The 12,974-nt window shown below is 39.2% G+C and overlaps 1 protein-coding gene across 5 annotated transcripts in view; it reads left to right on the top strand.

The window, feature by feature from the left end:
* LOC105433369 (rap1 GTPase-activating protein 1) overlaps positions 1 to 12,974 on the top strand; it is a 104,858-nt gene that overhangs the window by 63,253 nt on the left and 28,631 nt on the right. Inside the window, exon 1 of one of the 5 annotated variants that reach the window (XM_089084956.1) lies at positions 6,814 to 7,957. The exons of the other annotated variants lie outside the window; for them this stretch is intronic. Coding sequence (XP_088941082.1) covers positions 7,817 to 7,957 — 141 coding nt within the window. The 5' untranslated portion in view covers positions 6,814 to 7,816. Of the gene's footprint in view, positions 1 to 6,813; positions 7,958 to 12,974 lie in introns of those variants that run through there. 5 annotated transcript variants of the gene reach the window in all.

The raw sequence follows: 12,974 nt of genomic DNA, 5'->3' as shown, positions 1-12,974 counted from the left end.
AAAAAAATATTTTATCAATTAAAACAAAAATTTAATTTTAACTTTAACTTGTAATGGTCGAAATAAAATTTTGTAGAATTGCTACGCGTGGCTATAAAATTTATAGAAAAATTCGCATATTGTACAAAAAGATTTTATTCCATAAAAGATTTCTACATTAGAAAGTAAATTAATTTTTAATTTTCATTGAAGATTTTCCGCGACGTGTAATATTTATTTAAATCGACGTGATATACCGGCGCCCGTATGTCCCAAAAGAACGAAACCGTTGACCCTCGTTATCTAATTTCACGGGTTTAACCGCAGTTTAACGAGTGAGGCTTGAAAGCCTCACGAAAACTGGTCCAAATTTCAAACGACATTTCGTTTCTATCTCACGCTTTCACGGCCGATTTAGTTCTCAAGCGCTTCGATGCGCATGAGATGGTACAACTGTCTCAACATCATGACCAACATTTCAAGCGTATCTAATATTACGCAGCATCATCACATGTGCGTAAGTCGTTCTGTTACCCTGCGAAAAGAAACGTTAGAGAAAAACAGATATTTGTGTGTCAAGAATATTTATAACATTAAGTATCTCTTTTCGTGAAAATTAAAAATCTTTTTTTCTTTATTACATACACACAAGGCGTATAATCTTTGATTGCAAAGTCTGCGCGAAATTTTTTAATAAAAAAAGAAAAAAAATATTTTCAATTAAAATTTAATTTAAAAAGTTAACAAAAATAATTAATTTAATTATATCGTATATTTCCCCATCTTCCTAAAAGAAGAATGATAAAGTTCAGTAACTTCTCTCTCTCTCAACCTTGTAAAAAAAAAAGGAAGAAAGGCAAAGTCCTTTTACGTAAAATCGCGCGTTCGTTCGATCACTCGATTCTTCTCGATTCTTCGTTTCTCGCGCGTTTGTGTAAATCTCGCGTGACACCGTCCGCGCTCGGCGCGAAGACGAGCCACGAGAACGGGCCGGAGATGAATGGACGACGGTGCAGGAGAAGGAGGAGGGGGAGGAGGAGGAGGAGGAGGAAGAGATGGAGATGGAGATGGAGGAAGCCGAGAATGAATGAACAACGCGATCCGTCACGACTGCCGGGACGCGGGCGAAAAAACTCTCAAGACGAATCGCTTGATCGCGCACCGCTTGATTTCCTGCGATCGGCCAAGAGCCCCGCATCGCACATGGAAGAAAACCCAATATCGCGTTGGACCCCGCATCCCCCTCCTCCCCACCTCGTGCTGGAAGGGCTATCGTGCCAGTCGTATGTTAAATCAGCACGACACAGGGGGAGAGAGTGCCTTGCCCCCCTTTACTTAACTCGAAACGGGGGAAGAGAGAGAGAGAGAGAGAGAGAGAGAGAGAGAGAGAGAGAGAAAGAGAGGAGAGGAGAGAGAGAGACATGCTCGTCTTCGTATCGGGTTGCCGGTTTCGCGGTAATTGATTGAACGCCTGACAGGATCAAATGACACACCGCAGAACAAATTACACGGCGTCATCTAGAAAAAAAGATACATATTTTTTTTCAATTATTTTATGATACTGATGAAGAACAACTGAAAAATACTTTTAATACCAAATTGTAATGAGGATCTTGAAATTATTAAAAATATCGAACTTTTGCGTGTATGTTATATTAATAAGACTATAACGTCAATGGTTAGAAAACTATAACAAAACATTAAGAGAGTTAATTTTTCTTCCATCGAGTTAAATCTCTTGAAAGGATGAGGGAATGAAATTTTATTGTTTCCGGTTAATTTTAAATTTAATTTACTGAAACAGGAATCATATACTCGACTTGACCGATTATGAAATTAAACCGGATCTTTTGATCAGCAAAACCAAGCGACTTTTACACTCGTGAGAAAAAAATCGCGAATATAGAAAAGAAAAAAAAAGTGTCCACAGGAAGTTGCGCATATGGGAATCGCTTTTGAAGAATTGCGCGCCTCTCATTCTCTTTCGCGGCGGTAAATCGCAATTTCAACACACGAGCTGTAATCATCTGCCTGCCACATGCTATCCCACAATCTCGTGAGAAGCATATTCGCCTCTTTTTTTACTCGAGTTTCTTCTTTTTTCTTCTGTATTTGCATCTTGCCTGATCAGCAGATGTTTTGTGCTGACGATAATACAGATTGCATTAATCAGAATTATCTAATAGCGACTTTACCGACAGTGCTTACTCTTATAATGTTCCTATAATATCGACAATGTTGGCATCATCATATTCTTCTTTATCAACCATAAAACTAATGGTTTAAAAAAAAAACGATTTTTATTATATTCACATAATGATTGTTTTAATTAAATTTTGAATAGAGATGTAATTAAAAACATTTTGTGATTAAGTTAAATTCCATTTGCCAATTAATTTTAATTAATCTTAAATAGGAAAAACTTTTTAGAACTGCCACTAGATGGCGGATGACTTCTGTTACTTTTGCTCTCAACTTTTCGATCATGCAATAGTAATTGATAAATAATCATTTGAAAATTAACGGCGGATCAATAATCCACGTGAACAAATATTTAAAATGAACACAATAAAATGAGAACAAATTAATTTACAAATAATAAGAAGAATAAGAAAATTTTCATGTGATACAATTGAAAGAAGATAAGAAAAATTATTGTCTATTTATATTTTATAACATAAAAAAATCCAGATTTTCAAGAAATTGTTATATTTTTGTGCATATTTTTCAGAAATAGTAAAGCGTAATTAATAATAATTATGTATGCCATAATTATTATTCGTCAAAATTATTTCCCGATATATATATATATATTACTATCGGGAAATAATGACATCTTATTTATTTAAAGTAAATTCCTTTAAATCAACGATCCTTCGTTTCTCAGAGTTGACAATGGAAATAAATTGCTTTTCCACGATATTATTTTTAACGGCACATTTGTCGATCATTACAAGAATCGAGCATTTCTTAAGTAGTAAATAATTATATAGTTCATCATACGCGAACCGAAACTCTCCGAAACGTCGCTGATTCGCGCGACGCGATAAAACGAGACGCGCTAGTGTAAAGGGCGAAGCGGGGCGGGGAGGGAGCAGGGGGACACACTGCTTCCGGTCGGTCAGGTAAGCGCGCCGGAAGTTGTCGCTTCGAACCATCGTACTCTGGTCGGGAAGATTTTCAGATTTGTATTCTCTGCGCAATGACCGTGAAGATCGTAGATTTCGCATCATGAGTCTCTTTTATTATAAAAAGTATCATTGTTCTTTGTTCAAAGTGTTCTTTTGTGAATTGCAAACGAGGAGGGACACAAGAGGAGAGAAAAAGTAAGGCTGAATTGATGATTACACGTTTGCGAGCAAGCATAAATAAATAGTTCAAAATGAAAGTTTGAAATTATATTTCAATTATACAAAATTGCATAATGTCGCTTGACGACTGCAATTTACGTGTTTATCACTAGCTTGAGGTAAAAAGCTAGAAGACTTCTCTCGAAGAAAATAGCTGAGACTTTATAATTTGTCAATAATAAATTTTATATTTGAAATTGAAAATTCGAGTCGCGACTTGAATTTCTTACCGATAAGTTAATATTTTTTTTTATTTAATAGACCATCAATAACTTAATACTTGTATTGACATTATTACAGCCACTTTCTAAATAATTTTAAATAATTCTACGAATTATGGACGATTCTGAATGTACAATCCAGACTTGAAGGTTTTGACCTTCCATATATCGATAACAAGCTATTACTAGGATTATATCGACTGGTGACGTTAAAACAACGTTTCGTTCTCATTGATAGCGATTTAAATCGACTGCAGCTGCTCGCAGCTCATTAATCTACTCGTTATCTACTAACTAAAGCCCATTGTGAAAAAAAACTACAGATATCGATATCCGTTATGTTACATGCGCTCATCCATTTTCGGCTATCAGCTCTTCTCAAGCTTCAGCCAATCTTCCGCCTAATAAAAGATTATTATGCATCGTAACTGCCGCGCTTCCAGGCGTTAATTACTTCCTGGCGTCCAGCGTAATTACCGCAATATCGTTATAATTACGCGTTTTATCCATAAGCGAGGTAATAATCTATAGAATCGTTTTGATGAGCGAGTTTCAAGTTTAATATCCGATTCGTCTGCTAATCCAATTCAGCCTACAATTCTATTCCATCCCTCCCCTCCCCCTTCCCCCTATCCCCAATCCGATTCACTGTCCGATTTGGTTCATTCGCTGTTATTAGCGCAAGATATCATTCGATTCGCGAACGGTATCGATTTGACTATCGGGGCTCTCTCTTTCCGAGAGAAAAATATTGTGTGTGATTGATTATCAAGGTGAGCTTGATATCTAGGTCTCGCGAGGCCTACAATTTCGAAGGGTCGTATATAAATAACGGGGCGGAGGAGGTGGGTGGCGGGTGGCGAGCAGCGTGACGCTCTCGAATTTTCGAGCACAGGAAGTTGGACGAAATAACGAAACAAAGAGGCGTGGACACAAAGAAACGGGATGCCTCGTCGACAACGAAGTAAGTCGACCACGAAAGGACATCCGGTCTCTCGTTCTCTCTTTCCGTCTCTCTCTCTCTCTCTCTCTCTCTTATTCCCTCGGATTCTCTCCCTCGCTTCTTGCCACAAACTTACCGTCCGTTTCCTCTTGGTTTCACCTTCCGCACCACCTGTCGTTACCATGCGGATGCCAAGGGCTTACCTCGTTCTTGAAGGGCTTGCGTACGCGAACGAATTTCAACTTCAAGGCAGGTACTTCGCGTACGTCATCGCGGTTAAAGCTACATGCAGAAAACAGTGCTGGCAAATTTAAATATTTGGCCAAATACAGATCTGAAAATAATTTTGTTGGATCATCAAGATTATTAAGTAAAATGTTCAAGTATGATAATAACACTGTAAACAATTTTTTACCTTCTAATAAGCAATTTGAACATCGCACTACGTGCGATTATAATTTTAAAGGTTAGGTTCACGAAAATTATTTTTCTATATTTGGTCAAATTTTTAGATTCTTTCTGATGAGTAAAACTATTTTTTCTGTGTACGTTTCTAGAAATAGTTATTTCCTATTAGAATATTATTTACTGATTATTTAAAATCACCTAGAATTTATTTTTTCTTTCGTAATATAAAAAAGAAAATATAAAAAGAGAATATTCAAGGTTTGTTAATGTTTGTTATATCAATATACAGAGGAAAAAGTTTTGCTTGCAAATCTAAAAATTTAGCCAAATATAGATCAGAAAATAATTTTGTTAGATCTTTAAAATTATGTATGACATTCAAATTGGTTGCTAAAAGATTAAAATTTTTTGCAGTATTAAGTTTAAACATCATACATAATAATTTTGATCAACAAAATTATTTTCAAATTTGTATCTGATCAAATTTTTAGATTTATCAGCAGCATTTTTTTCTCCGTATATTAATATAATAAACATTAACAAATGAATATTTTTTTCCATATTTTCTTTCTTATATTACGGAAGAAAAGATAAGTTTTAGATAATTTTAGATAATTCTTAACTTTTAAATAATTTAAATTCTAATAAGAAATAACTGTCCTTTCCCTATACAAACGAGCCGAGTTTCAATGAAAAATTGTTTCCACATTTTGAAGAATACAATTTTTCATAATGTGGAAAACTAAAATGTTTATAAAATTTGTAAGGTTTAATGTTTTAATTTTTATCATGCAAAATTTATTGTGCCAGATTTACCATTAAATAATTGACATGTAATAAACTGAGAGTAAGTGAGAAGACAATATGGAAAAATCCTGTACATTTTTCTAAAAATGCATTTAAGTCACATGTGGATCTGAGATTTAGGATTACAAAGGAGGAAAGTTGTTGCAAAGGGAAGATTTTTACAATACCAGGTTTCGGATTTTTCGAGACTCTAAAGAATGTAAGAAGTGTGGCGCCAGTCGCCAGATTTATTCAGAAAATGTCAGAAAATGAGACCCATCGAATAACTGTAAAACATCGGAAAGCACGATCCAGTGATTTGATCGAAAATAATTGCGGCTAGAGAAAAGCGTGTGGTTTTCAAGAAAAATTAAGTCTACGCGTTCGACATGGCATTTATTGCCCGATGATTTTAAGAACGACGGACTGCATCGTGGCACGAAAGAGACATATTGTGGACCGTCGGACGAGACGGGGGGTATGGCGCCGGGTACGACGCAATGACGGATGTCGAGTAGGAGCACCCTTTGTTATCTTTGCTATTTGTCCGCTCGGCGCCTCGAGTATTATCATCTTTACATCGGGGGAGAGTACGTGAGAAAATGTGTAAGAGCAACGCGTGGGGGGGAGAAACGTGCGAAACGTATTCCTTTATATAGTGCGTTCGGAGGACGATTTGTAACCCTAACGACGGGGATGTATGGGCCGCGTCAATGTCGAGCCTTTGTTAATAACGTGCGATCGCCTTGCACGATGAATATATCGGAGCAAACTTGGATCGGAGAATAAATCTAGGAAAAGAAACAAACGTTCGCTTTTGGCGAACGCATCGAGAAAAAGAGATTCCCTTCTCCTATCATTAGGGAAAATTATACATAAATTCCACGTGATCGAATTTTATTTTTCATTCGAAACATCTCTCTCGACGGCGGGGAGTACAAAACGCTTGCTCCAGTTTCCTCGTGTACGATCCAAGGTTTTCGTGCCGATCCGATGTTTGTGTCTCTCGTCCCTGCTCTCCCCCCCACCTCGTTTTTCTCTCCCCCCACCACTAAGCTTCTCTCCGTCCGGCACTGGCGTGGGACGGCAAGGGACGAGCGCGCACGCCGCTCCGCTAGACGCGCTCAGTCGCGTCTTCGCACTCGTGGCGTGGAGTCACGTGATCGTCGCCGGAGCGCCGCCTCGTTTCGTGTCTTACGCGCTCTCGGATCCGCGTGCAGTTACTCGCGCGCGTTGCACCGTGTAGGACGTCGGTCGATCGCGCCGGACTTTCCAATCCGACCTCGCGCAGCGAACGTCGTCGCATCGCCCACTGACAATCACGACGTTTGCTCGAAGGCTACGAAAGAGAGAAAGACAGAGAGAGAGAGAGAGAGAGAGAGAGAGAGAGAAGGAAAACAGGTTGAGTCTTGCCGGGCATCCTGTTTCGGCGGTGCAAAATTCGGAGTGACCGACGCAGGATGACAGTCACCGCGGTCGGCGACGAGGATCGTCGGCGCCGAGAAACGGCGACCACATTCGGGTCCGATCGAACGCTGTAAGATATTCTACGCTGCTTTCGAACTGTCGCCCCTCCGTCTGTCCGCGCGTCATCGCACGGAGGAGATCTCTATGTTCTCGGAGGAAGCGCATTCGCTTGGAAAAACGGAGCGGGATGCGATCGGCGGCCGTGCGCGCGACTTCTACGTAACTTTGTTACACCGAGAGAAACGTTAATTCCTGGAATCCCTTCGGATTCCACACGAAGTCGGTGCTCATTTCGGTGGTGTACAGCTGTAACGATTTCACGCCTCGCCGATCGGGGATTCTTTCCAGGAGCACGCAGGTATCCGCGCACGTGTCCCGCTCTCGAGAGAAGTCCCTTTCCGCGTCTGCCTGCGGGATAGAAAGCGAATCCTCGAACACTTCGGTGGCACGAAACCCGAGCGGGGTCCGAGTTCCCGACCCCGACGATCCCGGATCGAAAGCGAGATACGTGCGAGTGAAAATACCACGGTATCGGCGCCGGACGCAAGTGGAAGTCGTTCCGTGAATACCGAGCGCGATCGATCTAGAGTAGTGGTTTCCTTTTTTTTTTTGTTCTTTCTTTTCTTTTTTAAACGCGGCGGTTTCCATCGTGACCGCGCGTTATGATGGGGGTACTGAGATGGAGGCACGATCTCAGATCGGAGGCCGCGGCGCAGCAACAGCAGGAACAGCAACAACAGAGAGCCGAGCGATCAGCCGGACACAATGGTCACACGCATACTTTCCCGAAGCTCCTGTCGCAGGTGAGTTCCCCCCCCTCCTCCTCCTCATCCCTCCTTTCTTTCCCGCCGTCTCTCGGAGATATAAGGAGACGCTGACGCGGCGCCCATCTGAAATCAACATCGTAGCCGAACAAATTTGTTTATTGTTTTGATCTTGTGAGATACGAAACGTGATGAGGTTTCGTCGTGCTGTAATCATTGTATGAAATCATTGCTACTCTCTGTATAATTGAAATATATATTTGAACGAATAATTTAGCAAATAGATACACCATATTTTATTAATTATTTTATTATTTATTAATTATAATTATTGATAATATTATTATACTAAATAATATAAACTGGTATACGTGGAAAATGAGAATATTACACGGAATAGTTTTGCTGGCAAATCTAAAAATTTAGACAGATACAGATCTAAAAATAACTTTGTTGGATAATTTTTTTTTCAAAATTGTTACAGTGAACTTTTAAATATGATAATATTACTGCACAAATTTTTGATTTTCCAGCAATTAATTTGAACGTCGCACGTAATAATAATTTTAAAAGTCCAACAAAATTATTTTCAGATCTGTGTCTGGCCAATTTTTAGATTTACCAGAAAAATTAATCTTTCTGAATAAATTCCAAATCCTGACGAGAAGCTGGTTAATATTTACTCTATTTAATCAGTTGGCTAATTTTTGACTAATTAACTAGAAAATACTATATATGGCCAGAATGTTTCGAGTTTTATCAGCTAGTTTCTGGCTAGTTGCTAACCAATTTTATCTAATCAGGATTTTTTGACTAGTCATTGAATAATTCGGCTTGCACATAATAGAAGGAAATATTAGAAACAGGAATAAATATTAAATTTTGGAAATGATTGGAAAATTCAAAACAGGGAATTAAATGTAATACATAATAGATACAAATAAGTATAAGATTTGGCTATATTTCAAATTTTTATTTCCAAAATTTAAAATATTTATTCCTATTCCCATTTTCCCCATTCTGTACAGAACTTACTGTTCACTGACTGTGATCAACAAATTATGATTAGATAAAACTGGCCAGCAACTAGTCGGAAACTGATAAAACTCGAAAAATCCTACTATCGTAGATACAGTATTTTCTAGTTAATAATTCGTCCAAAATCACCTAAGTTAAACCGAACAAAATAAGAACAAAGAACTATGCAACTTTTTACCATTAACTAATTTTTTTTCTTAAATATCTTTCCGCGCGAGGTATTACGTTACACGTGTGCGAAATTTAGACACGGACACTTCGGGCACTTTGGAATATTTATGAGCGCCATTTTCGTTGGAAAGGAATGCGAATCCGTTCCTCGATACGGATAAGCGAGACGTCGTTCCCGTTTTATAAACGAGAAAATATCGCGGCAGCTTCCTTTCTTTACGTGTCTAAGAATGCCGACGTTGGTAACGAGCCAAGCCGCGTTTCGCGGAGCAGCGCGACGTCGCGCGGGACAAGAAGAAGGAGCAGAAGAAAGGTGCAGCGAAACGAGAGCGTTAACTGTAATTCCGGCCCGGTGGTCTGTTCATTTTCCTATGCCGGGCCCCGTTACACGTCTCCTGAAAAAGTCCCAATTTCCCACGAGCGATCCCCTCGCGATTTCTGCACGCGCGTCTCATCTGCGCCGAGAAAAAGAGGCTGCATCCCCCATATGCGGGATCATCTTTTTTTTTTTTCTTTTTCTTTTTTAAGCGAGCGCTCCGTCCGTTGCTCGACGCGACTCTAACGCGGATGTAGAGATAACATTGTAGGCATTCATTAAGTTGTTATTCCGATCAATTATTAGTCGCATTAGGACTGATGATTTAATTTTTTTTTTTTTTTTTTTTCCCGTTTCTGTTCTCGACAAATGTGAAAAGAAAACGGGAAGTGAACCTCGAGTAATAGAAAAAAATTTGCGGTTTGGAATCTGAGTAAAAAATGGTTTGAATAATTGGAATAATTAGATGCTCTAATTGAAATGTGATTAAGAAATAATGACTAAAATCTCTGACTTTTAATATAAATACTCTGTGAATATTCGAGATGATTTGTAAAGTTTTATTGCAGAAATTAGTTGTTGTATAAATAAAAAGTAAATTTTTATTTACAGAAGAACTAATCTCTGTATCACAATAAAACTTTACATAAGTAATCTTGAATACTTAAAATACTTGTGTAAGAAAATTAAAACTTTTGCCATTATTTCTTGATTATTTATTTACTTCAAATAATTTTTGATTCGGCTTTAAATCGCCGCTAAATCTTTCATATCATTTTAAAATACAATTTAGAATAAGATTTGTAAGGCCCTGCGCACAACGGAGCAGATATTAGGAACAGAAATAAATATTAAATTTTGGAAATCGAAAATTGGGAATAAAAATTAAACGTAACGCACGATGGAATAAGTCTAAAATGTAGTCATATTTTATTTAATTTTTATTCTGAATTTTTATTTCTAAAATTTCAATATTTATCCCTAATTCCTAACATTTCCTCCATTGTACGTAGGGCTCTTACAGATTGTTCTAAGATTGTATTTAAAAATGATATAAAAGATTTTCCGCCATTTTTTAAAGCCGGATCAAAAATTATTTCTCATTCGAGAAATCTCACTCGAGAATTTTTCATAGTATAAAAATTTTAAAAACTAGATGTAACACGTCCTCAAAATCGTGATCGCGCTCGCGCACGTATCGGGCGTAATTATTGGACGTTCGAAGGGCCGCGGCGCTCGCGAACGCGAGCTCCTAACAACCGGCTAGCACGTGCTCGACGACAGGCATTTTAATTCCGCGCGGAAGACGCGGCACCAAGCTCTGATTGCCGAGAATTACGCTTGTCGCTCCCATGACCGGTGCCGGCCGCTCTCGTGCACGGCTCAACCGCGCGCGGCCAATTATCGTTCTCCTCTCTCCCCGTTTTTTTTTTTTTGTACCTGACCTCGTCGTGAAATTTGTAATCTGTATTGTCGTCGTGGCTCGCGAACGTTAAATTAAACAAGAAATCGCTCGCGTTTGTCCAAAGCGTTTTAATTGAGGAATCGAAAATCCTCCTGTTTGAGTCAATGCGTGGAACGTGGCGACAAGAAATTTCCCAAAAGATTTCTTTGAAAATAACGAACGTCGCTTTTCCGTTCGCGACGTTCGTTCGCGATGAAGACAACATTCGTGTCGCTATACGTGTGTCTCACGACTTACGCAATCGTCGATGCTCCACTTTGAGACGTCGAGTGGTTGTTGAATCGGAAAGATTTATTTACACGGTGTGATTTGAAAGAGAGCGTCGAGGAGGCCGAATGCGCCTTTCGAAAACATTACTTATAATGACGACGACTTGTGCAATTAACGGATCGCTCGTGGTGAAAGATGTCGAATAGAGAGAGAGATATCTCGAGGTAGAGAAGGTATGATTTATCGAATCTCTCCCGGTCGTTGCTGCCGGATTTAGGTGTATCCGCGTGTGCGACTATGACTCATTCTTTTATACCTTTTGCTTTTCGATAGCATACTTATCGCGCTATGTCATAGCTCGGGCTATCGTTCGAGACGCACGACTATCACGGCTGCAAGATTTCCGAGCGATCGTCGACGCGAGCGGTCGTACATGTCGCATCGTCGAGCTCTCGGCTCTCAAACGAAAACTTTCCCACCATTTCTCTCGCCGGCTCGGATTGCATAATTCATATTTCCGTACGGGAGAGCACGATTCGGAACTCTGGAATCAAGACGAGCAGCGGCGCGAGGCGACGCGAGGCGACGCGACGACGGCGAGACGAGACGAGACGAGACGAGACGAGACAAGACGAGAAGAGACGAGAGGCGGTTGAGAATAGGATCGAAATCATGCGAGAGGAAGAAAGAGGTTTCTCGTGGAAAGACGTGAAAGAGAGAGAGAGAGAGAGAGACAGATCGCGGAGGGAACGAGCGATCGTTTTAAAAGGCGCTCCGCAAAAGGGGCCGCACAGCTGTTTGTCTCTCTCTCTCTCGCTTTTTCTCCCCGTTCTTTTCTCTTTCTTTCATCTTGACGTATAAGGCCCGAAGCCAAAGTAGGCTCGTACGAACTCGTACGAATGCACAACCGAAGGAAGATTTTAGTCGGTTAACGTTGCTAACGATACACCACCGAGGGACGTCCATATAGGGTGTCTCCCGGAAAAAAGGGCTTCCCTCGAAATGTATTTCGATGCGAAAAGAATTTTTTTTGTGTGTTGAGTTCGCGTGTGAAAAGTCGATTTCTTATGACCAACAGTGAAACAAGTGAACCAAAGGCACAAACGATAATGCAATCTTAATTGGCGCGAGATACTGCCTAATGACCGCGACAAGCGTAATTGCAGCGTGAATGCATCCGGAAAAGAATTGGAGAGAAAGAAAGCATGAGGTGAGGGAGAACATATGTAGGACATAAAATGTAGGAATGAAACTAGACTTAAGAATTTTCTAAAATTATCCCGCTTTTAAATTAAAATGATATATTTAAAATGTTAAAAGTGTAAGAGTTAAAAAATGATTTAATTATATATATATATATATATATATATATATATATATAGAGTAAGCGTGCTTGAACATATAAAAAATGGATTTAATATTTATCGATTATAAAGTTGAAAACAATATTAGACTTGATCGGGCGGAAAAAGGAGCATCGTAGTGCGAATGTTTCGAGAATCACCCTGTATAAATAGCCAGGTGCACTCACCCTGCAGCTGTCGAGCCGCCTGGCTAACGAAATGGCGAAAAATCGATTTGTCTTGTCCGGTCTCTTTTACCATTGCTTTTTTATATCTATCGTAAAATACGAGAGGTGACATAATTACTTATTAAAAGAAAAAATATTTTATTCGTAGCTTGATTTCAGACATAAATAAAGTGTTTTTTTTTTTTTTTTTTTTTTTTTTCCCCTTAATAAGTAATCATGTCATTTCCAGATTGCGAGAACCAAATCTTGGAATGAAAAAAGAAAATTTTTATTTAAATTGAAGCTCCTGTTGGACTCCGTTGATCTTTTGGAAGATCTTTTCGTA

This window comes from Pogonomyrmex barbatus, unplaced genomic scaffold (genome assembly GCF_055798465.1).
Source record: "Pogonomyrmex barbatus isolate J1 unplaced genomic scaffold, ASM5579846v1 scaffold9, whole genome shotgun sequence".
Classification (NCBI taxonomy): domain Eukaryota; kingdom Metazoa; phylum Arthropoda; class Insecta; order Hymenoptera; family Formicidae; genus Pogonomyrmex; species Pogonomyrmex barbatus.
The sequence above is the reverse complement of the archived record's forward strand: the minus strand, read 5'-3'. Positions and strand labels throughout refer to the sequence as shown.